We start from the raw sequence: 22,822 nt of genomic DNA on the forward strand, positions 1-22,822 counted from the left end.
TTCTCCTGATTATAAATATTTATGAAAGGCTGGTTTGTGTAACTTGGAAAAGTAGCACAACGCAGTTAGATTCCTATGATTGGTGATGCAAATAAATCCCATATGCTGTAGTGCTTCTATTGTGATTAATAACACGGTTTATCTTAAACATTCCACAAGGGAGAGCGAGCTGAACAGTCGGAGAAACACATCCACCCGGATGCTTAGTACATTTTTAAATAACTTTCGCCCAAGTTTATCACCTACAAAACACACATTTGCAAGAATGTTGTGATAGTGACAGAAGAGGTTAAAGTTGCAGCTCTGTCCTAGAAGGGGCTGATCCTGCATTTGATATCGAATTGAATAGGAAAATGTTATACAATATAGTGAGCCAAAAAGGACATGTTCTTTATATGTGTATCTATACACCTCTACCCTGATATAACGCTGTCCTCGGGAGTCAAAAAATCTTACCGCATTATAGGTGAAACTGCATTATATCGAACTCGCTTTGATCTGCCGGAGTACACAGCCCCGCCTCCCCGGAGCACTGCTTTACCGCGTTATATCCGAATTCATGTTATATCGGGGTAGAGGTGTATCTCCTCACTATATGTTCCATTCTATGCATCCGATGAAGTGGGCTGTAGCCCACGAAAGCTTATGCTCTAATAAATGTGTTAGTCTCTAAGGTGCCACAAGGATTCCTCGTTCTTTTTGTGGATACAGACTAACACGGCTGCTACTCTGAAAAAAGGACAGTGATGTCTTATTTTAGTAATGGGAGTTTATTGTATGAAAAGCTGTAATAACTGGACTCCAGTTTACTATATGTAAAACTGTAAAACTCCCAAGGACCAGACAGGGACTTTTAAGCCATGGACATAAGCCCCCAGGAAAAGATTTTGGCTAATTTAGGGGCCCACCTGGAATGAAATCCTGGCTCAATTGAAGTCAAGAGAAAAACTCCTGCTTAATTCAGTGGCACCAGGATCGCACCCATTTGTGAGCTTAAGTCAGGAAAAATCTTTTGGAGTGGGAATATTTTCATCAACTTGAATGCGGCCAGGATTTCACTCCTGAGATCCCTGCTATACTGTCATGTTTATCCAGAACACATTCAAAAATCCCAAAAGAGACAAGGCTCCAAAACTACTTCTTTGGCTTAATCGATAACAGAAGAGAAACTACTGCCGCTATTAGAACTTTAATACTGGATGGACATCATTTTCCTTACAAATCAGAGCGGTGTCATCTATAAGGTTCTGAAAACAAGGAAGTTGCCAGTTTATGGGCTAGAATTCTTTCAAAGGGGTTACCACCCAGTCCGCTTTGGATCAAGCCCCTAATCAGTATGCAGCCTTCTCACTCTCTGTTTATAACGTTTACATATGTATCAGAGTACAGGTAGGATTTTACAATTGGATTCCTAATAATAGAATGATACACTATTATAAATGCCCATTTAGACAGAAACTCTGCCCTACAGTATTTTTAACCGTGATCATTGTTTTACTTTATCAAACTAATTGACTCACCTCTGTTGATCTGAGAAGAGCAACTCTGATTTACATCTACTGGATATCTGGCCCTAAAAGCATAACAAACCTGATAGTACAGTCCTCCCCCTGTTCACGTAAGGATCAGGGTGTACTGTTACTATACCATATATAAATATCATATATTTGTCATCTATGGGACAGAACAAACCTGCCACTATTTTCACTTTAGACCTCAATGTAGTTTAGCACAATTTCTCCACTTTCTACAGAGAAGCACAACAGTAAAAAAGGAACATATTAACTCACGCACAAGTTTATCACTGAGAAAAATATAGGGCCAGGTTTCAGCCTGAAATCTACATAAAGAAACAGACAATTTTCAGACTACAGAATAAGTATTGTTATTTTTACCGCTTAAAAGATAACGGTGCTGATTTATTCTTAGGAGACATAAGCCGTAGACATATCTGGCATAAGCTGTCAGACATATCTGATGTCTCAGGGCATTTCCTTAGTTAAAAACACAAGTCCATTCATTACTGGAAGAGAAAAACCTTTTCAGATGAATGCATAAATTAAAAAATATTTTGCTCTAGGAAGGAGGATTTACAATTATCTAGAAAAGAATTGCTCAGAATTTAAATACAAGCAGTCCAGATAATAGAAAACATATGGGACTGGAGCACTCTCTTATACTTTGTGATGGCTAGTATTCATTATTAATCATTCACCTTCCCATTCCTAAAAGGAAAAGGAAACGGCCACGGGCACACACACAACACAAACTGTGGGTGTGTGGTGACAAAGAAAATGTAAGTGTATTTTAAACTCTGTCTTACATCTCACACAATCTATTGCTGGTTTACCCGCAACAGAAAGAGACAATCTCGTGGTAGCATAGCACCGTGCTTATTTTTACAGCTGATAAGAGCTACGAAAAAAACAGAGTGCTTCTTTGACGATATCCAAACTGTTCATAGTTAAGATTTCAAACAGCACATAGCTCATTTCACCCCGGTGTGGAAGGATCACACCAGCTCTCTCCTCTCTCTTTAACATGGCGTGTGAATGGTGCCCAGGCCTTGAACTGGCCTGCTACATAATGTCAGTCTCCTTGAAAAAGGCAAATACAACTGGCTGTAGTTTTGCCCATATTTATATTAATTGGGGACCTTATCCTGCAGTCCTAATTCAGGCCAAACTCCCCCTTTTTGTCGAAGCCAGTGAGCCATCTGCATATGCGCTCCAGATACTTTCCTGCCACCGTGCCTGGGGCTGTATCCTGTATCTCTAAGGCCCTGCTCCAAAACCCATTGAAATCAACGACTGAACTGACGTCAGTTGGCACTGGATCCAGAGTGCGATTGTTAATTTCTTCTGTTTTAGAATCCAGGCACATTAGATATGTGTTCAGTGTTACAGAACGCAGAGCTTTACTTTCTGCTGTCAAGTTTCCGATCAGAAATCAATTCCTTAACTCATTTAACCATTCTAGTGACATCTTTGAGCCCAAATAGAGAGCAGACGTTGGAAAAAACTCTGGGCCCGGGCTTCTGTTGGTGTAAATCATTACAGCTGCATAGGCGTCAATGAAGCTACATTGATTTACACCAGTGTGGGATCTGGCCAAGCTGACTTCAGTTGACCAGTTATGCTTTTCTTTTTTATTTAGCAGGCTTCAGGATGTATCATACAGAGAAAGCATTTTAATCACTGTTGTTCAGCAGTTTATAAACAAATCACTTGTATACCTCCAAAAGTAGTTAGCATAAAAGGCACTTCTAGAAGTGTGACATGCCTGTCACTATGGCATGACATTATTCAAGCCTTCTAACTGTTCCAGTTTTACTATATCAAACGTAGACCAAATCTGCCGATTTACTATATGGGGACTGACTCTGTGTTACAGACAGAATATAAGGAAACAGTATCATAACATCATTATTTTTAAATGATCTATTTTGCTGTTATAAGATGCATTTTCATCTTTGCTTTCTTAGCTAATTTTTAGGGCCAGATCCTCAGCTGGTCACGCGGGCAATGCTCTATAGTATATAAAGAATACAAATATTCTTTAATTGCCTAGTCATAACAGATTACTTTAGGCCATAAATCACCTCATATTCCCATTAAGCTGAGCTTCTCTCTCAAATTGCATGAAACTGAATCCTATCATGCAGTAGAATGTTTTGAATTTTAAAGCATTTATCTTTATCAATTAAAATTAGCATGTTTTTAAGCAATCAACAGACCGTTGTGTTGGTACATTGACTTTTATTAGCTGCAAAAATTGCTTTCAGGAGCAGTCACTTTAAATAAAGTGCAGATCTGATATGATGAGACATTTTAATGGTCATGTGATTCTTTATTCTTGTAGGCTCTTGGGACAAAATTAAGGCCTCAGTACTGCAAACAATAAGGCACCGGGCTTAACTTTAAATCTGGGAGGAGTCCCATGGAGTTCAATAGGGCTACTCGGGTGCTTAACGGTAACTACATGTGTATTTTTTGGAGGATCAGGGCCTAAACAACTAAACCTGTATGATGAATATATGATTACCCCATTCTCCAAGAAAGAAACACAAATATTGTACAGCACATATTCTACTTATTCTAAGAGGAGAATAAAAAATCCAAGTCTGAAAATAATGATTTTTTAATTTAATATTTGACATTTGATAAAAATTTATCTACTAATATTAATATTTGTCTACACAAATGCATGTATAGATGTGTTCATGTTTTATCTTTTAGGGAAGGATGCATACAGCAAGAATCTTAGGGTTTCATATAGAAAGCAAAGAAAGATTGTGAATGAATATGACATTGTACAAGCTAAAAATTCATTTACTTATGGATCTTCAATAATTTGACTGATTAGCACATCATTAAGGTACTTGAAAATGGAGATTCAGAGGTAAAAATAAATCTGATTAAATAGGTTAAAAGTGCAATTTGGTGTTATAGAAAATATGAAATTTTAGTTTCAAAACCCAAATTCCACTATCAGTGTTAGCGGAAAAAGGCTGAGAAAAGCAAACTGATACTTTTCATGCCTGAAATATTTCTCAATAGTTTAATATGGGGACAGCAATGTAAATAAAGAATCAAAATGGATTAAAGTTATGCTCTCCGCAAACAGCACACTTGAAAAATCCAGACTTTCCTACTTTCCTGCAGCCTATGCACTAAACAGCTGATTTTGTACTGACACGGAGGTAAACTGCTGTTGTTACAGTGTAATGCATTTGGAAGAACGCAAAACTGAGTGAAAAGTATGTTTTAAAATTAATAGCTCCTATATATGTTCTCAACTTTAATAGGAAAATGATAAATAAACATATTTTAATTTCATATGCCTCCAAATTCATCACAATTGTACTTAGGAGCCAACATATTTAAATAATAAAGAAGAAGAAGGAGAAAAGAGAGTCTGCTTACTCATACACAGGAATGCCTTTTCTAGCAGCAGTCGAAGAAATTTACAACAGTTGCTTTTTTGTTAGCAGTTCACCACCTTTTTGTATCTAAAACTGTGCTAGGGCTTCAGCTGATGTAGATAGTGCATCTCCAGAGGCTTATGCCGATCTACCCCAGCTGAGAATGTCACCCAGAACATTTATACTTTTATTGCAAAAGGATTGAAATTACGCTGGCAAACAGATAAGGAATAGCTAATGGTGCAAAAGGTAAAATGTTGCATCTCACCTGTCCCCAGTCTCCCGTTTTCCACTTCGGACATCTGCCTCCTCTGCACTTTCTTTGCACGTTCGGTTTAGCCAGGTGCTTGCAATAATCGTTCTCTAAGCGGTTTCCTTCCTTTGACAAGCAGTACACATTTCGGTGTTTATGTCCCCGTCCACAAGAAGCAGAACACTGGAAATGGAAAGCAATGAGACAGTTTTAATGCCGTTAGGGCTACATTGTTACATACATCCAATAACTAAACAGGGTATTTATTCTTAACGTTAACAGGCCAAAAATGATGCCCTCCGTCTCACCATGGTAGCCATTAATGATGAGGGGTTGTAACTGAGGACAGAATTTAGCCCATGAGAAATGTCCTCATTTGTATCATGTATTGCATCTTAGTCTTGCTTGTAAAAGCCTTTCTAAGCAGAAAATACCAACAACAACATAAAGGAATTGGATAGAAATTGGCATTCAGCAGGCTAGATTCTTGGCTGATATAAGTCCGCATGACTCCTGTGACTTCAAAGGACCAAAGTCAATTTATAGCAGCCGAGAATCTGGCCTTTAATATGGCACATTCTACCACTAAAAAAATTAAAGGGATAGAGTCCCCTTTGGGTAGCCATTGACTTATGTGCCAAGCGAGAGTAAAAGGCGGGTAAATCAGAAGAGCAACATACTACGCCCACTTTGCGCAAATTAAAACGACTCCACAAGGAGCGAGGCCGTGGAGAAACAAATCCATAACCTTCCGAACGCCACGTTTCTAAAGCTACGTTTGTTTTAATGTTGTACTAAACAGTGCAGACCGATTTATTTTTTATTAAATAAATACTGAAATCGGGACAAGCTCCCACTTCAGATTTATACGTTTTGAAACCGACTCAGAAGAAGCCAAGACGACAGAGCATAAAGAATCAAAGCAAAAAGCAAATCAGCAGGTAGGTGAGCTGTGAGCTTTGTAGTGAAGCAACTAATTTCAACCTCTCTCTGCAGGTTCATTGAACTTTTTCAAATGTGACCACTTCTGGCATGCCAACCCTAAGCAACTTTGCTTTGATTTCAGATTAGTCTCCTTCAAAAGATTTAGGACTCAAAAGAGGTCTGGAATCACGACAAGAATTTAATATGACAGTTTCTTGTTGAACAAACCCCTTACTCAGCATGATGCACTGAGAGATTCAATTTCAATTTCTTCATTACATGTTAGGCAAGTCATTGCATGTTATATCACAAACATACTGATTTAATCCTTCAATACAAGCACAGGATTTCTGCAATCTCTCAGTATAACTGTTCTCCTGCTTTCGTTTTAGAATGGAATGAATGCAAGAAGATGGAGATAAATAATGTCAAATAGACCTTAGGATTCTTCCTTCCTTTTGATGACTCTTATCAGTGCTTTTACTAAGAAATAAATCAAGCCAAAAGTTTCCCCTGACCCCCAGTTGGTAAATAAAAACACAAGGATTGTACATGTAGGAGCTTGGAGGTTTCATTAGGTCTAGAAATTGGCCAGAGCCAACCCCCATCTATTATTAATTTAATTACAGCAGTCGGGTTCAATTGTGTAGGACACCGTGTTGACTAGCCATCAGAGAGAGTTCCTGCTCTGAAAGGCTTACAAACTAAATAGACCAGACAAAAGTGGGGAGCAGGGGAGACAGCACATAAGCAAAAAGTACAAACTGAGGCCAGGAGATATTTTTAGGTCCCAGATCAGGAAAGCTCTCACACACGTTTAAGTGCTGCCCTGAATAGGGATTGTTCCCCGAAGCAGAGCATAAATGACTTGGCCAAAGACACACAGGAGTTAGGAACTGTGGCAGAGCTAGGAACTGAATCCAGATTTCCTGAGTCCCAGTCCAGTGTCTTAACAACATACGAATGGCCATGCTGGGTCCATCCGATGGTCCATCTAGGCCAGTGCCCTGTCTCTTGACAGGGGCCAGTGCCAGATGCTTCAGAGGGAATGAACAGAACAGGGCAATTACCGAGTGATCCATCTCCCATCATCCACTCCCAGCTTCTAGCAGTCAGAGGCTTATGGATACCCAGAGCATGGGGTTGCATTCCTGATCATCTTGGCTAATAGCCATTGATGGACCTGTCCTCCATGAACGTATCTAATTCTTAACCAGTAGATTATGCAGATGCAGAGTTTGGGGAAGTCCAGATCCAAACCATGTGCCTGGCCCCAGTCACTGTAACATGTTATGTCAAAACCCTGAAGCTAAACACCTTGGTCTTTGAAGACGTTCAGATTCATATTTGAACTCCGTATCTCAGGCCCAGCCCATTACTTTGTAAATTATTTGTTAGGATGGCCGGCTGGCTGTTCACTTCTTATTCCTTATGCCCGATCTATAGCTTCTTTCATCTCAAAGGATCCCAAACTGCTGTGCAATCCACGGAGCGGACTTTTGAAATACTTACACAGTTTATGTAGTAGTTACCGATGCTCATCTCATTGACTTCAGCTGAGTGTTACTCAACACGCAAAAAATTGCAGAAACTGGTATTGTGTAAACAGAGTACCTCCGAAACATGACTCCCCTTGAGATCGAATGAAGGACAGTGCACAGCACATTTGAAATGGGGGAATGGAAAATTTGGCCAAAGCTATTAGGTTTAATCCTTACTTGTACAAAAAGAGCCATGGGATATTTATTGTTAACACAGAGCAGACGTCCAGCACCTTGGTTTTTAGCATCTCCCCTAGAAAACACCCTCCCCACACCCAATATCAAAGCTGGTATGGTGAACAATCTACCTTGGAAATCTAAATAACCAAGTTGACTCCACTGGGAACTGAACCTGCGAGGCCAGGTATTCAAATGTTCATGTATTTGAGCAATCAGAGTGGGAGGAAGCCCTTGTGTGTGATTGGGAAAGGGGGAGCCAAGCACCGTCTCAACTGTAAAGTAATACAGTCTACTATGGAGAACCCAAAGAACAGAGAAGATGAACCAACATAGGATGCAGTGGTGCCTACACAGTGACCGTAGTTAGGCTAACTCATTCCACCATGCTGTGTGTCAGCGGTGGGATTTGAGCAGGCTGCACTTTCCTCTGGATGAGTCAATCCACTGTGCCACCCAAGCGAAGACCACATGTATTTTCAGTTAGGGGAGGATCTTTAAGTTTTCCTAAGGGTTTTGTTGATGTGTACTGTAGTTTCAAGGTGGGTCAAAAAACAGCTCAGCCTCACATTAAAAAACAAAAAGAAAACACAGTTCCTTCCTCCAGCACAGGGATGTCTTAAAATTATGGAAATTCACAATCTTGACAAAATTTCAGACGTCAGCAGAAAAAAAAAAAAAAAAACTCAGAATTTTTTCCAAAATTTTCTTTTGCTTTTTTGCCAGGCTTCAGAGCTGGTTAAAAAAAGTCAATGGTAGTTTTCATTGGAAACTCAGTGGTTTTTGTGAAAAATGTTCAAACAGCTCAACTTCAAAGCCAATGTAATTAAAAATAAATTGTGTCCGGGCAGCAAAGATTAAGAACATTCTCAAATATTGTTACAACCAAATACCTTCTAACGTTTTCATTTGGTTACCGTCTTTGGACTACATCCGGCCATTATTATTTAATACAAATTTCCGTTATCTTCATTACATATTCTGCACATGGAATGGTGGCGGACGTGGCTTTTAAACATAACAGTGAAAAATCAAATAAATGCCTAGACTTGATTAGTATTTGGAGAAATGTACGTCTTTAATCTATATATTTTCCTCCCATTCATTACATAGAGAGACTCATAACAATGCTCATTCATAGCACCTTTCTAGGGAGCTGAAAGTATTTGACAAATATTCTGTCTTTCAAGAACTATGGTACTGCAGGTACGGTGCCAGTGGTAAGTATTTTGATCCTCATTTTACAGATTGATGTACAGAGAGATTCAGGGTCCAATCCTGTGAGATGTTGAGAGCTCTTATAGAAGGTTAACACCTTACAGGATGAACTCCCATGTGCGTTGGGGTCATACGTGCAATTCATTCACAGTACCAGGAAGAGTATTCAGAATATCTGACTCAAAGACCTATGCTCTACCTGGGAAAAGAGTTAGAATCATAGAATCATAGGACTGGAAGGGACCTCGAGAGGTCATCTAGTCCAGTCCCCTGAACTCATGGCAGGACTAAGTATTATCTAGACCTCCCCTGACAGGTGTTTGTCTAACCTGCTCTTAAAAATCTCCAATGATGGAGATTCCACAACCTCCCTAGGCAATTTGTTCCAGTGCTTAATCTCCCTGACAATTAGGAAGTTTTTCCTAATGTCCAACCTAAACCTCCCTTGATGCAATTTCTCTGCCTGTAGCACACAATAGTTTAGTCTCCTGTGAGCTGTAATACTTTGGTCTCATTTTGGTTATTGGGTTTAGTGCGTGGGTGGCCTGTGATATACGTGATATGATTTGATGGCCCCTTCTGGCCTTAAACCTGATGTCGCTAGGCGAGTTTCACGCACATTTACATGCACATAGTTGCATTCTGACCTTAGGAGTCTATGTACATTTAACTGATTTTGCTAATGCTTGAACATAATTGGATATTCTCAAGATGATGTTGTCTGGTACCAAACATTCTTCTGTTCTCCCCTTCTAGAACATAAGTGAAAAATAGACAGCTGTGCATAAACATTTTTCGATTTAAGCCCTATTTGCTTTCATGTACATGTGAATTGTAAACTCTTTTACTCTTAAAGGAATGATAGTAGGATGAACAATCGAATGCAACTAAGACTCTGAGGATTGAAAATCCCTTTGCCAAGAGCAGGCATTGTGATTTTTTAAAATTCTTTTCAGGTATTTCAAGTTTTATTGGGGCACTATTTTTAAGCATAGGTGATGCAGAAAAAAAGCGTAAGGATGTGCTTCACTTCTACTGTATGTGATTTATGGAAGTACACACCAGGGTGGTGCACCCCGGCTCACCTTTTATTTCTAACACTGGAAGAACTTTGCATGTCATTAACAGAATTTAGAATTCTTTTATAGCTGGAAACAACACGATCCGCTTACAATTTAGGTCAGTAACAGCTCCACGGTGAGGTAAGCTTTGACCTTGGCTTCTTTAAAGCCTGTGAAGTGTACGGATGAAAACGCTTCCTTTTTTTCTTGGTTTTGTTTGTAGAAAATACTTCAAAGTAATGGGGAAAGGGGGGAAAGGAGACTCTCTTTTCATGGAATATCAGCCTAATCCAAAGATCATTTAAGTCAATAAAGAAACTGCTCCTAACCAAAATTGGCTTTGGATCTGGCCCTAAATGTACAGCAGAGGTATTGGATGGATGGTCTTATGTGAATTGGGTTTCTGGACTTAGGGGTTGTACTCTCAGACATGCTCAGTTAGTCTAACTCTGTTCCCACTGATGTGGGAAGATTCTACCCTAACACCTTACAAACGGGGCAGATTGTCTGGCCAGGAAACAACAACAAAATCCAACACGAATCTTGCAGTCTCATGCAAAACTTCCATTAGCTATGGCTGGGTTTAAGAGAGTAGAAAGACTCCAGGAAGTTGATACCCTGGGGTTTTTCATATACTTCGGAGCTCAAATTAAATGGAGAATTCCCATTCGTCTGAGAGAAAGAATAGCCCAGAAAGTCAATCTGAGCTACTGCAATTAGTCTGCACAGGCAACTGCCACTGATATTAGACATTGACTGAGGACTGCAGAAGGCTCTACAAGCGAAACTGGGCTCTAGGTTGCACCAACATAAAATGGAGTCACTCTCTTGAAGTAATGGGCACTCAGCACCTGGCGAGATTGGGCCTTTTGGTAGCTATATGAAAGTTTTAGACATATACGGTCAGTGAACTTGGAAGTTCAAGTGAAGTTTTTCTTGGGTCTTTCAGAACTGCCCCGAACCTTTACTCCCTGCCACGTGGGGCTTTGGAGGGTGATAAAGATCCTCCCTCTCGCACCTATATGGCTAGCCTGAGCTAGAGAGGTGCTTCAGAATAGCAACAAAGTCCCAATCCACTCCCAACAGGCTTCATTCACTGCCAGCTAGGGAATGTAACTTGGATCTTATCAGCACAAACTGATGAAACAGTGGTGCTATCTGGCAAAGCATTCTGTAGGCTGATTTCTAGTCAATTTCACTTTTGTTTGCTGTCAGTTTCAGCCTTCTGCTTCTCCTACTTAAGCAGGTTGCTGGGGTTGAGAAAATAAATGTGGAAAACTGTTATTACTTTAAAAATAAACTGTGTCCACTACCCTAAAGGTATAGTGAAACATTTCTATCCTTTATTGTTATCGTTATTCTTTAACATGTATATAGCATGAGAGTCATGCCTTCTGCTTTACACAGAGAATAAACAATCTCTTCCCAGAAAAGCTTAGAATCAATGTCCGGGGTGCATAGGTTTAATTTACTTCTATTTTTTACGTGATTAATTATAGATCCACCTAGAGGCTTGGAAAGGTGTCTATTTAACAATAACAAACCTAAAATGTTCTACTTAAAATAAATAAATATTCTTATTAGTTGTTCCCATCAAGGTCAGTGAAGCTGTAACTCAGAATGTGAAGCAAAACATTTCCTGGGATGCAATGCTCAGTTCCATTGTCCAGGTGCTGGCATTTTCATTTTCACAGAAATTTGCTTTCTATTTCAGACTTCAAGAATTATGAAGATTATTTCATTGTTACCAACTATGTGTGAATTGCATCAGCTTATTCCTCACGGCATTGCCTCTGTATAAAATTTGGAAGATAAGAAGCCACCTTCTTCATTAAGGCTCTTACAAAATGGAAAGTCTGCAATAGATTCCAAGATTTCTGACTGGCTTAGTGCCTGAAAAGAACGGAATATATACCCACAAAGACCACCTAGGTTATAAAAGATTTCCACAAATTATAATCAATTAGGAGCAACTTCTGCAACTGGATATATGTGGATGATACCAGCGCAAGAACTGACCCTTATAATGTGCATACGTTACACTGTCTGTATTTTCAAAATGGACAACTGGCTGTAACTACAGGGCAGAACTGCTAACTCCCACCAAGAATATGGCTAATTCTTCAGAGTAACAAAATTTTATGGAGTGTTGTCAAGGCCATTTTTACAGACACCGTGCAGCAGCCTTACAATTTGGGAAGTATTAAATGTAATGAATACAAGCTGCAACAAAAGGGCTTCCTAAGCTAATTATAATCAGTCACCTGAAGAAGGGAGGGAAAAAACAAGCTAAACACATTTTTATCAGATTTTGCAATCTGCAACTTTTCAAAGGCAATTAAAACCCATTCCTGAAGGTTTACATTTCCACACTTTTAGTATCATACTAAAAGTAAACACTCATTCGTCCAAATATCTTAGCTGAAACATATGCTAGATGAAACAAAACAGAAAAACTAAGGAGGTTAATGTTTCTCCTTCATACAACGCAGTGTCATTTTACATTAGTCACTAAGCTACTGAAATTCAGCGGGCTTCTTTAAATGCAACTGTAACCAGATCATGGCAATCAAATAGCTACTGCACTTCGCTTCTGCATTGGTGCACGCAAACAGATCCACTCACAGATACCGCCAGTGCTCTGCAAATGTGGCCCTATGAAGCACACGGCGCCATTTCTATTGTCAGGATGAAGACATGTTAAGACCTATGCGTATCTGTTAGCAAGATTAGCATGGATAGATTCTGGCCAGCTGGCTGCTTATTGGACCACATGGATTTTTAAAAACATATTAAGGTCTTTACATGGCATTCAGCAACACTGAAACAACCTCCAAAAGTGGCAATTGTACAAGGACTTGCTAATTTCATAAGCCCTGATTCAGCAAGGTATGTAAGCACCTGCCTAACTTTAAATACATGAGTATTCCCGTTGACGTCACTAGGCCTAGGCACTTGCTTAATTAAGGCCCTAGTTTTCATACAGAACGACTTCACCACATTTGTGGAACTCATGGTGCTAATGATTGCAATGCTACTCGTGCATCTCTACTGCTGGTGTCCGTCTCTGGTAACAAGTCAAAAGACATGTCAGCTATTTACAACTAACATGGGAAGAGTAATCTTTATACTAAAGAGACAAAGCTACTGAAGCAGGGACATAAACAAAAATTACTCCACGGCACCAGAGTCTACCAACGTCCCCCCCTTCCCCCAAGTGATATGCACGGTAATACTTTCCTTTCCACCGACACTGTAAGAGAAAGGAGGGAAGTGAAAAGTAAATGGACATTGGGATTTTTATTGAATTGGATAAAATTAATATAGTTGTGAAAGAAAATGCACATGCCTGCTACAGAACAACACATTCGATTTTTAACACTTCAGACCAAATTCTACCTCCACTGAAGTCACTGGGTTTCCTTGTGGGTGAACTGGGCAGAACATGCCTATGTTTCTGTAAGGAACGTTACTGCCATGGACACCATAGTGTTGCATCATGTTTGGCTTTTCAACCACATGAAAGGTGGTTTTACAATAGACTATTTGGCTTCTTTGGACTTCTGCCATCCACTCTATGGATCAGAAGTGCAATCAGTGGAGCAGGTTGAAATTTTCTGGCATTTGAATTTTTGAATCAGTTTTTCATTTCAATGACAAAACCATGGCCAAAAAACGGGCGGAATTTTCACAATTTCCCCTCCTCCTCCATAGCTGCTGGAATTAGGAGTGTTGCGGGTGTTCCCACACCCACTGGCTTGAAGTGGTTTCCATTATATACAAGGATATAGTTTGGTTCAGTGGCTCTCAGTACCCCCACTATAAAAACTGTTCCAGCATCCCTGTCCTCCTCCTCCTCACATTTTTCAACAAAACTCTATTGATCAGTGATCAATCCTGCTGACAAAAAAAAGCATTGACTTCAAGTGGAGCAGTAGGGGCTCAGAATTGCTGAAAATCAGGGCCTTTGGACACATCTCCAGTTGGGGTATCTGACTATTTCCAGCGTGGGTAGACATACGCATGCTAGCTCTGCTCAAGGCAGTCTGCTAAAATAGCGGTGGATTGGGGGCAGCGGGTAGTGGCATAGGCTAGCTGACCCATGCGTACCTAAGGTCTCCGAAGGGATTGTACTTGGGGGGCTAACTCAAGCTGCCGCCCCCACCCTCACAGCTATGCCGCTATTTTTCCCAGGCTAGTCCGATCAGAACTAATGAGCGTACATCTACCGGAGCTGGGAATTACACCTCCAGCCGCAATGGAGACGTACTCTAAGTGTGTAAAGACAGGAACCCATAATCGGAGGCACCTAAATTAGTGAGTGCTGTGGAAAATTTTGCCTTAAGTGAATACTGTGCAGTTTGGACAACAGAGATGGATGTGTACGTAGCTTATTTTACTGGTCCTACACTGCACACTAAGCCCAGGCTCTGACTCCGGTTTGAGCCCAAGCTCCCTTTCTGTGTACACACACCACACACACCAGTCTGCCTTGGGTCAAACACTCAGGACCCTACTAGGAGCTGGCTCTGACCCAGTCCAAGCCCTACAAAATGATGCGAGTCAGAAGATCTGTGTATGAACACGTTGGCATGGCTCTGACACCGGATCCAGTAACCCTAAACCCAGGTTTATAATGCAGTGTGGATGCTCAGGTGCAGGGTTGGAAACATTGAGTCCACGAGCCCAGATCCCATAAACTTGGGCTCACATTATGGGGCTAAACATAGCAGGGTAGGAGCGAAGGAGGTTGATCCGTGGTCTGAGAGTCGCTGATGCGGGGTTTTATTTTGCAGTGTAGTCCTACCCTGAGAGATGGCCCTTGGCCAAACAACTCTTTGGCAGGGAGGTTGCGCTAACTCTTCAAAGACCTGAGCCAAAGCCCACTGAGTTCAGTGGAAAGTTTCCCAGTGACGTCTTCACGCTTCAGGTTCCGACTGCCCATATCTGTGGGCAATAGGGAGCTCTGAATACACCACAAGCCAGGAAAAAGTCACGTACCCATCTTTCTCCCGGCAGCATCCAGGTCGTGTTTGTAATAGCCCAGAACAGCCCTAGAAGGAAATATGGGCCCTCTGTTCTGCACCGCCATTATATCCTGTGTAGTCATGTGCCAGCTGCTGAAGACCACACTGCTGCACACGCATCACTACGTGCAGAATTTTCCCACGTGTCCCATGGTCCAAGCTATTTAACTTCAAAAGATAATACCTCGTAATGACCTCGGGTCGCACTGATGCGGGCAGCATTACCGGCACCATTTCCCCAGTGCATTAGCTACTGACATATTTTCAGTCAACATGAGGCTTGCACTTTTTCCTTCCTTCTTCACCCTCCAGGACAAAGTGATATCTACGTTACATGAGCAAGTCGGTGTATGAAAGTGTAAAGGCGTCTGTGTGTCCAGGGAAGCGTGACTGACATGCTGAGGAACTAAGATGGGATCAATTAAAGCAGAGGGTGACCTAATTTAGCGGACATCACACTTTTCTAATGATGAAGTATTTGTACTACGGTAGTGCCTAGAGGCCCCAACTAAGACTATGGTTTTGTTATGCTTGGTGCTGTACAAACACATAGTAAGAGACAGCCCCTGTCCGGAAGAACTGACCATCTAAATAGGCAAGACAGAGAAAATGACTTGCTACAGGGATTTGGTAGCAGGGCTCCCTTAAAACAGAAAATATCTTGGTATGACTCTATATTCAAATACATCATCGATAACGTACTGTCCAGAGGCTAACATATGGTGCTTAGTATCAAAGAAATCATGCATGCAGCTAACCCACCTGCCTCACCGATGAAAAAGAATAGATGAATAGAGTTCCTTAAGTGTCTTTGCAACTAGGTTTACAACACTATTTCTTCAACAACCTAACAGTCACGATATGGGTTATATTTATGGTAAATGCCTGCATGCTCAGAGTCCATGATAATAGCCTATTCTTCTTTCTAAAGAACAGATCTATTACTATTTCTAATACTTCAGCAATGAGGAACCAACTACTATAGTAGTCTAGGGTATTTACGGATAAATTTGCAACATGGGGAAAAAAATATGTGTAGGCTTCAAATCTTAGCCCAGGGATCCAGCTAGCTCGAAGGCCCTGCGTTCTTCATCTCATCCATGGCCATTCCATTTCCGTGTTACTGCCCTTCATGGTTTCCTGCCATCGGACATGCTGTTCAGTTGCTGTATGGGAATTCAGTGCTTTGGGAGACAAATGTAACCTGGTGGATAAATGGCAACCGTTGCTGGTTTGTTTCCTCCCGGCGGGTGGAATGAGGATTAGCTCTTTATGATGTCAGTATCCTATGCACCTACAGGTAAGCCCACCAGTGCAATGAATAAGCTGAAGCGACTACCTCGCTCTCTGAAATCACTTGATGAACCATCAGCATTTGCCAGCACAACTGCTAAATATCCTTTTGATCAAGTTCATGCCAATGTGCTGCAGAGACCAGCAAATGTCCAGCTCATGGGAAGAGGGGATACTAAAGAACTAGTAAAGCACAACTTGCTATAGAAGAAAGAAAGAAAGAAAGAAAGAAAGAAGAGCTTAATGCACTTGTCAATTACAACCTTTGTGCCCAAGGACTCTTGCTCCCAACTGATTTCACTGCAGATGCAAGAACTTTGTGTGGTCATATAACAAGTTACTGGCAGCCGCTGGTAGGGGTTAGAGTGAGAGGTTTGCTGCTCCTTGGAAGAAGGAAGGCAAAAATTCCTAATGTAGGAGCATGCAGGGGTCGGCAGCCTTTCAGAAACCTTTCATTTATTCGTGGTAATTTAAAGTTTCGCATGCCAGTAATACATTTTACATTTGCAGGGGCCGGCGGATGGACCCCCAGGCTGGCAGCAGGCTGAGTGGACTGGCGGCTGGGACCCCAGGCTGGCAGCGGACTGAGTGGCTCAGCCCGCTGCTGGTCTGGGGTTCCGTCTGCCGGCCCCTGCCAGCCAGGCTCCTGGCCGTCGGCCCCGCTCAGCCTGCTGCCGGCCTGGGGTTCTGTCCATCCAGGCAGGCAGTGGGCTGAGTGGGGCCGGCGGCGGGGACCCCAAGTCAGCAGCAGCGTGCCACAGTAAATCAGCTCGCGTGCTGCCTTTGGCGCACGTGCCATAGGCTGCCAACCCCTGGGCTAGACTAAAAGAGAGTGTAGGACAAAGAGCATGTGTAGCTGATCAGCTCTGTTCCCAGCCACAGTTGTCCCAGTATGAGAAAGAAAATACGAGGGGAGCTAGGGAACAATACTTCATCTAAAAAACCCACCTAACTAAGAATCTACAATGTGTCCAAAACAAATTACATTATAAAACGGTTAATTTAAATGCACTGTCATCAGAGGGCCAGATATTGAGCGTTGTCGCTCCAGTGACTTCAAGGGAACTAGAAGGTGAGGTTTAGCCCCATAAGAAATCAAGCCTGGAAAAGTGCTGAATGTGGTGACGCTGATCCAGGAAAACACTTAAGCTTGTTTAAGCACTTCCATATTCCCCTTGAGTTCAGTGGGACTACTCACATGTTTCAACTTAAGCAGACGTTCAAGTGCTTTGCTAGATCCGTTCCAGAGTGCTCAGCGGAAAAGCTAGCCCGTAAGAAGCCTCTCTCTAAGGCTCGGTCTGTGCTATGAGGCTGCAGTTTGGGTTCTAAGTAGGATGGATATTAAATGCCACTAGCCAGATTCTGGCTGTACAGTAGCACAGTAGATAGCTAAGATTGTCTTCCTGAGACAAGAGGGCAAAATACAAGATAAAAAGAAGCAACAAGTAACCACGCAGTAATCCTCAGTCAGAGCCTGGTGTGATGACTCATTATTCAGGTACGCTGCAGCAGCCAATCCACAAGCCAGGACTGGGTCAGATGACCCCCAAGCAGCTATTTATTGCCTCAGAAAGAGCAACAAATCCGTCTGTGCAGTGTCACCACTCAGCTGGGAACGCTCCTTCTCCCTCACGGTTACCGACAGCCTGGCTTCCAGCCTATTCCTGCTCCTGGCTCAGGTTTCCAGCCTGTTCTCACCAGCTGACCCGACGCCAGCATCCACTTACCCAAACTGACTCCACCCCAGCCTCGGTGAGTCACCCAGCAACCTCCTAACAACTAACACTATGTCTACACTACTGCGGTAAGTCAACCTACGCAACTCCAGATACCTGAACAAAGTAGCTGGAGTCGATGTACCTTAAGTCGAGTTACCGCGGGGGGGTCGACGGGAGAAACTCTCCTGTCGACTTACCTTACTCTTCTCGTTGGGGGTAGAGTACAGGGGTCAACTGGAGAGCAATCTGCTGTCGATTTGGCGGGTCTTCGCTAGACCCGCTAAATTGACCGCCGGTGGATCGATCTCAGAGCATCGATCTGGGCTGTAGTGTAGACCTGCCCTAAGCCTTGCTCTTTGGAAGCAGCGTAAGATGCTGGATCATTGACAGAATTTCAGTTAAATGAAGCCCATGGTCTGCAGGTCGATTTACCAGCAGATAATGCAGTTGAAAGGGAGAACCGGTGTCATAGTAACCGTCATTCATATTAACATAGTCACACTCAGACAAACGGCTTGGTTTTCTTAAGAAGCTTTTCAACAGAACATGAGCAAAGTGAAAACTACTACATGCCTTTGAATTGTGCTAAGGTCAATTCTATGCTGATTGTCTGAGTCGTGCCAAATGCCACAATCCCACCAATAATAAGATGTTCCGCAACGGTCTTTAAATGAGTATTTAAAAACTCTCAACATGTTTTCCCATATTCCTGTTCACAAACAGATTCTTGGAAAAATAAATGGAAGTTTCAGAGTACTGTGACCCTACAAACCACGACACAATCAGAACTCTTTGGGGTTTGTGCATGTGTGTACACAGCTCCTTTTCGCACAAGTGTCTCTTCTCATCTAATACAACAGGAGAAATCATTTTATCCTGTGATAAAATGAGTAATTTTATCTATATTCAAATAATGGTATGAAATTAACTTCTTCAACATTGTAAGTACTTTCAACTGCTCATACTCTCCAGATAAAATCAAACGAACACTATCATGATTTTGGGATTAAAAACAATGGTCATTTATTATGTATTAAACCAGTTTGTGTCTAAGAGTTAGATTTACTGTAACCACTTTAACTTTCAGTTCCTGATGTTTTTTCCTTCTGGGAATTTTCCAGGTTTATTTGTTTAAATCTAGAAAATATACAGTGTATAAAGAACATGAAAATAGTGCCTCCAAAAATACATATGTCCACAAAACTTCACAAATTGAAAGGTTGCTACAGTAATTCTAATCCCTATAACAAAGCATCAAGGTAATCCTGGTCCAGGTACCACTTCCTACTTTTGGATTCTTAGTTGCAAAATTCAGCCCTTATTCAGGTCAGCAATTAAGCATGTGCTTGACTCCTAATGACATCAACGAGGCCTTAAGCACATGCTTAAAGTTAAGCACATACATTAAGTGTTTTGCTGAACTGGGGCCCTAAACTGTACGTGTCTGTGAGATGCTAAACAATATAATAACTGATGCTTAGTTTGTATAGGGCCATATTGTGACTGTGACCCCCTCCGGAATTAGTTGTTCCTGACATATTACTCTAAGCCTCCAAGGGACTCGCCCTTGGACTATAGCTGGCACTGAAAATCCCAGCTCTTTAAAGCTCATGAAGACCACAGTGCTCTGAGCTGATGGTGTCAAGGTTTGAACCTAGGGCTCTAGTGAATCCAGATATTCCAGATCTGATCCCTATGCTATTAAACCAATCCTTGAGTATTTCAGGTAACGTGGCCAAGGTTTTGGAGGTGCTGGCATTTAGATTGACATGGACTGGAGATGCTGAAGGAAAAGGACCTCATGTCCAATACTTCTGTTCGGATCACTGAGGTGATGGTGAGATTTGACTCAGCTGTAAGTGGTGGTGGTTTGGGGTGATCTCTTCAGTTCTGGAAGACACTGAGAGGAAGCAAGTTTTGGTGGAGTCAACAACTGATGAGGCAGTAAGTGAGGAATGGGCTGAAGCAGGAGAGGAACATGGAACAAGGTACCCTCTGCAGATGAGTGATGCCCAAGACTGCATTTAAGGAGGCGAGGAAAGGGAAGAGGGCCCAACATCATAGTGCAGGAGAGTAGCATTAGAGTTTCCCTGGCCCATACAAAGAAGGAATAGTTAGACAGGAAGAGTGAAACGGGAAGCTCAAGATGCTATAAACTCAACTGCACTTTACCATGTGATAAAGGTAGTTGTAGATTGAATCAAACACCAAACAGAAGACAAGGAGAGTTGAAGAGTTTAAATACAATTTTTAAAAAAAAAAAAACACAAACATTTGTATTTTATACACAGGTCTAAAGAATTCTAAGGAGCGAATCCTGACCTAGGGGCCAAATTTACCAGCTTTTCTTTTTCTTTTAACCTACACCTGGAAGTTGGCTGTACATGGAGTCAGAAGGACTGAACAGCCACTAAGATAAGAGACAATCCATGCCCCAGAGAGCTCACAGTCGAAATGGGCAGAAAGTGGTTTTCACAGAGGGAGAGGATAGCTTAGGAGATTGTGAATAGAATATGGAGCCTCTCACTTTATTTGCTGCAACTTCTTATGGAAATATTATATGTTTTGTTAAGCCACCTACTTCTCAATGCGTCCCTGAGCACATACTATAATGCCACCCATTATCTGGCAACGTTAAGGACCTTAGAACCTTATGTCTGTCTTTCCTTTGCTGCTACAATATTTTGTCTCCCCACATAAGAGTCCAGAGACTGATCATTATTATTTCTATAGTGGCCATGGAGGGAGGGGAGACATGACACTTTTACAGAGCTGTAAAGTTCCCTGCTGTAAGGAGCTTACAGTCTGAACAGACGTTGAAGAGGCAAAGGACGGGGGAAGCAATGCAAAGGCAGAGGGAATGAGCAGTTCTGTTGAATATACATCTCGTCAGTTTCAAGGGTGTTGTTGTTACAGCAAAAGTAAGCGTAAAGGATCAGGCCGCACCTGGGTAACGTTGCTGTCAGAGCAAATACATTTTCTGAGGAATAGAGGAGACTGGCAGAGCTATAGCCAACCACATCTGCCTCCGGTTATCACTTGTGCTTCGGCAAGAGCTGACATACTAACTGCTAAGAACATTATCATGGCCCTGGAAACAGTGCCGTTCTCCAACCCATTTTCAGTTTGCTCCATGGGGGAGGCAGGTTTATCAGTCACTGTTTTCAAAGGACTCTAGTCACCAGAAATGTTACGCAGGCTTGGGCTACACTACACAGTTAGGTTGACGTAACGCCGCTTACGTCGACCTAATTATGTCAGCGTACACACTACAGCCTTGTCCGGCCAACGTAAGCGCCCTACTAAACCGTCATAACAACTCCACCTTCAGGAGAGGCGTAGGGCTTATGTGGGTGTGGTTAGGGCCGGCAGTGTCTGTGCAGACACCGTGTTACCTGCAACAGCTGTTGGCTGCCTTGTCGGTTTCATGGTCCCTTGCTGGAGCCATGAAATGGATAAAAAGGCTGGGCAGCTGGAGCTTGGCTGCCCCGTCTTCCCACTCCCAGCCGGGCTGCTGCCCGGAGACTCCCCACTCAAGGAGCCAAGAAGAAGCCCAGGTGGTTGTCCCCCACTGCCAGCTGGGAACGGGGAACCGAGAGCCGGCCGGGGAAGGAAGCAAATGGGCTCCTGGCAGGGAGCTGCGCGGAGGGCTCTCAACAGCCCGCCCCCAATACCCCTCACCTCCTGGTGAGGATGCACACCACCGACAGAAGGAGGGTAGTGTATCAGCCACCGCAGTAACAGAGATCGACTTAGGGTGTAGCGCAGACATGCCCATAAGCCCAGATTTTTAAAAGGTATTTAGGTGTTGCTGCACTCAGCATTGCAGTACCGGAGTCTCATTTTCAAAATTAGGGCATCTATTCCGATGCTCAAAAACATCTAGTCACTTATTCTCAATTGAAATCAATGAGTTTTAGGTGCCTAGATGCTTTTTGAAAATCCCACTAGGCACCTAAAATACTTTTTAAAAATCTGGCCCTAAATCCCCTTTGAACATTTCTGTTGGCTAAAGTCTTTTGATAATAATGATGGATAAACAAGGAGACCTGCTGGCAAAAATCACACAGTAGATCATGTTTAAAATGATAATACTCTTCTAGAGTTATCTCAAATACAAGCCAAATTCAACACTGACTTATACCCCACTGCCAGGCAGCTCTGTGACTGTCACAACTGAAACCAAGGGGATAGCATTGGGTAAAATAACTGTTTCACTGGACCCTTTGTGTTTTCTAATCAGAAGAGAAGTGAGCAGGTTGTGAAGCCTGTGATAAGTAATTTCTTCATTATACTGCTCTCATATCAATGTACAGCTGTGCTATCTATTAGGGTATACTAATGCAATCATTTATTTTCTTGAGAAACCATCCACCCTGATTATTTACCCTCTAATCACTGTATGCCATTAGTTTGAAGTGCTCAGTTTTAATAGGATTGTTTGCAGTGTTGATGTAGCCTCATGATTTAGCAAACCAAAGTGTAGATTATTGGCGGGCTTTTGATAAACTGTACGCAGCCAATCAGATGTTGTTTTGCAAATGCAGTTATAGGACTCAAGGCCTGGATTGGTCTGCCCACATGGATCGAATGGCAGAATGATGCCACAGTTTCTCCTGCAAGTATTTGACATAACCCCCATTAAAATCACTGAGTACAATACTCATGCAGTGAGGGTATAAGAGA

At 42.1% G+C, this 22,822-nt stretch overlaps 1 protein-coding gene across 1 annotated transcript in view; it reads right to left on the reverse strand.

Moving 5' to 3' along the window:
• The window catches only part of ADAMTS9 (ADAM metallopeptidase with thrombospondin type 1 motif 9), a 124,142-nt gene that overhangs the window by 19,972 nt on the left and 81,348 nt on the right, over positions 1 to 22,822 (reverse strand). Inside the window, exon 29 of the mRNA XM_034775562.1 lies at positions 5,193 to 5,360. Within this exon, the coding sequence (XP_034631453.1) occupies positions 5,193 to 5,360 (168 nt within the window). The remainder of the gene's footprint in view (positions 1 to 5,192; positions 5,361 to 22,822) is intronic.

The sequence above is a fragment of the Trachemys scripta genome, chromosome 7, assembly GCF_013100865.1.
Source record: "Trachemys scripta elegans isolate TJP31775 chromosome 7, CAS_Tse_1.0, whole genome shotgun sequence".
Classification (NCBI taxonomy): Eukaryota; Metazoa; Chordata; order Testudines; family Emydidae; genus Trachemys; species Trachemys scripta.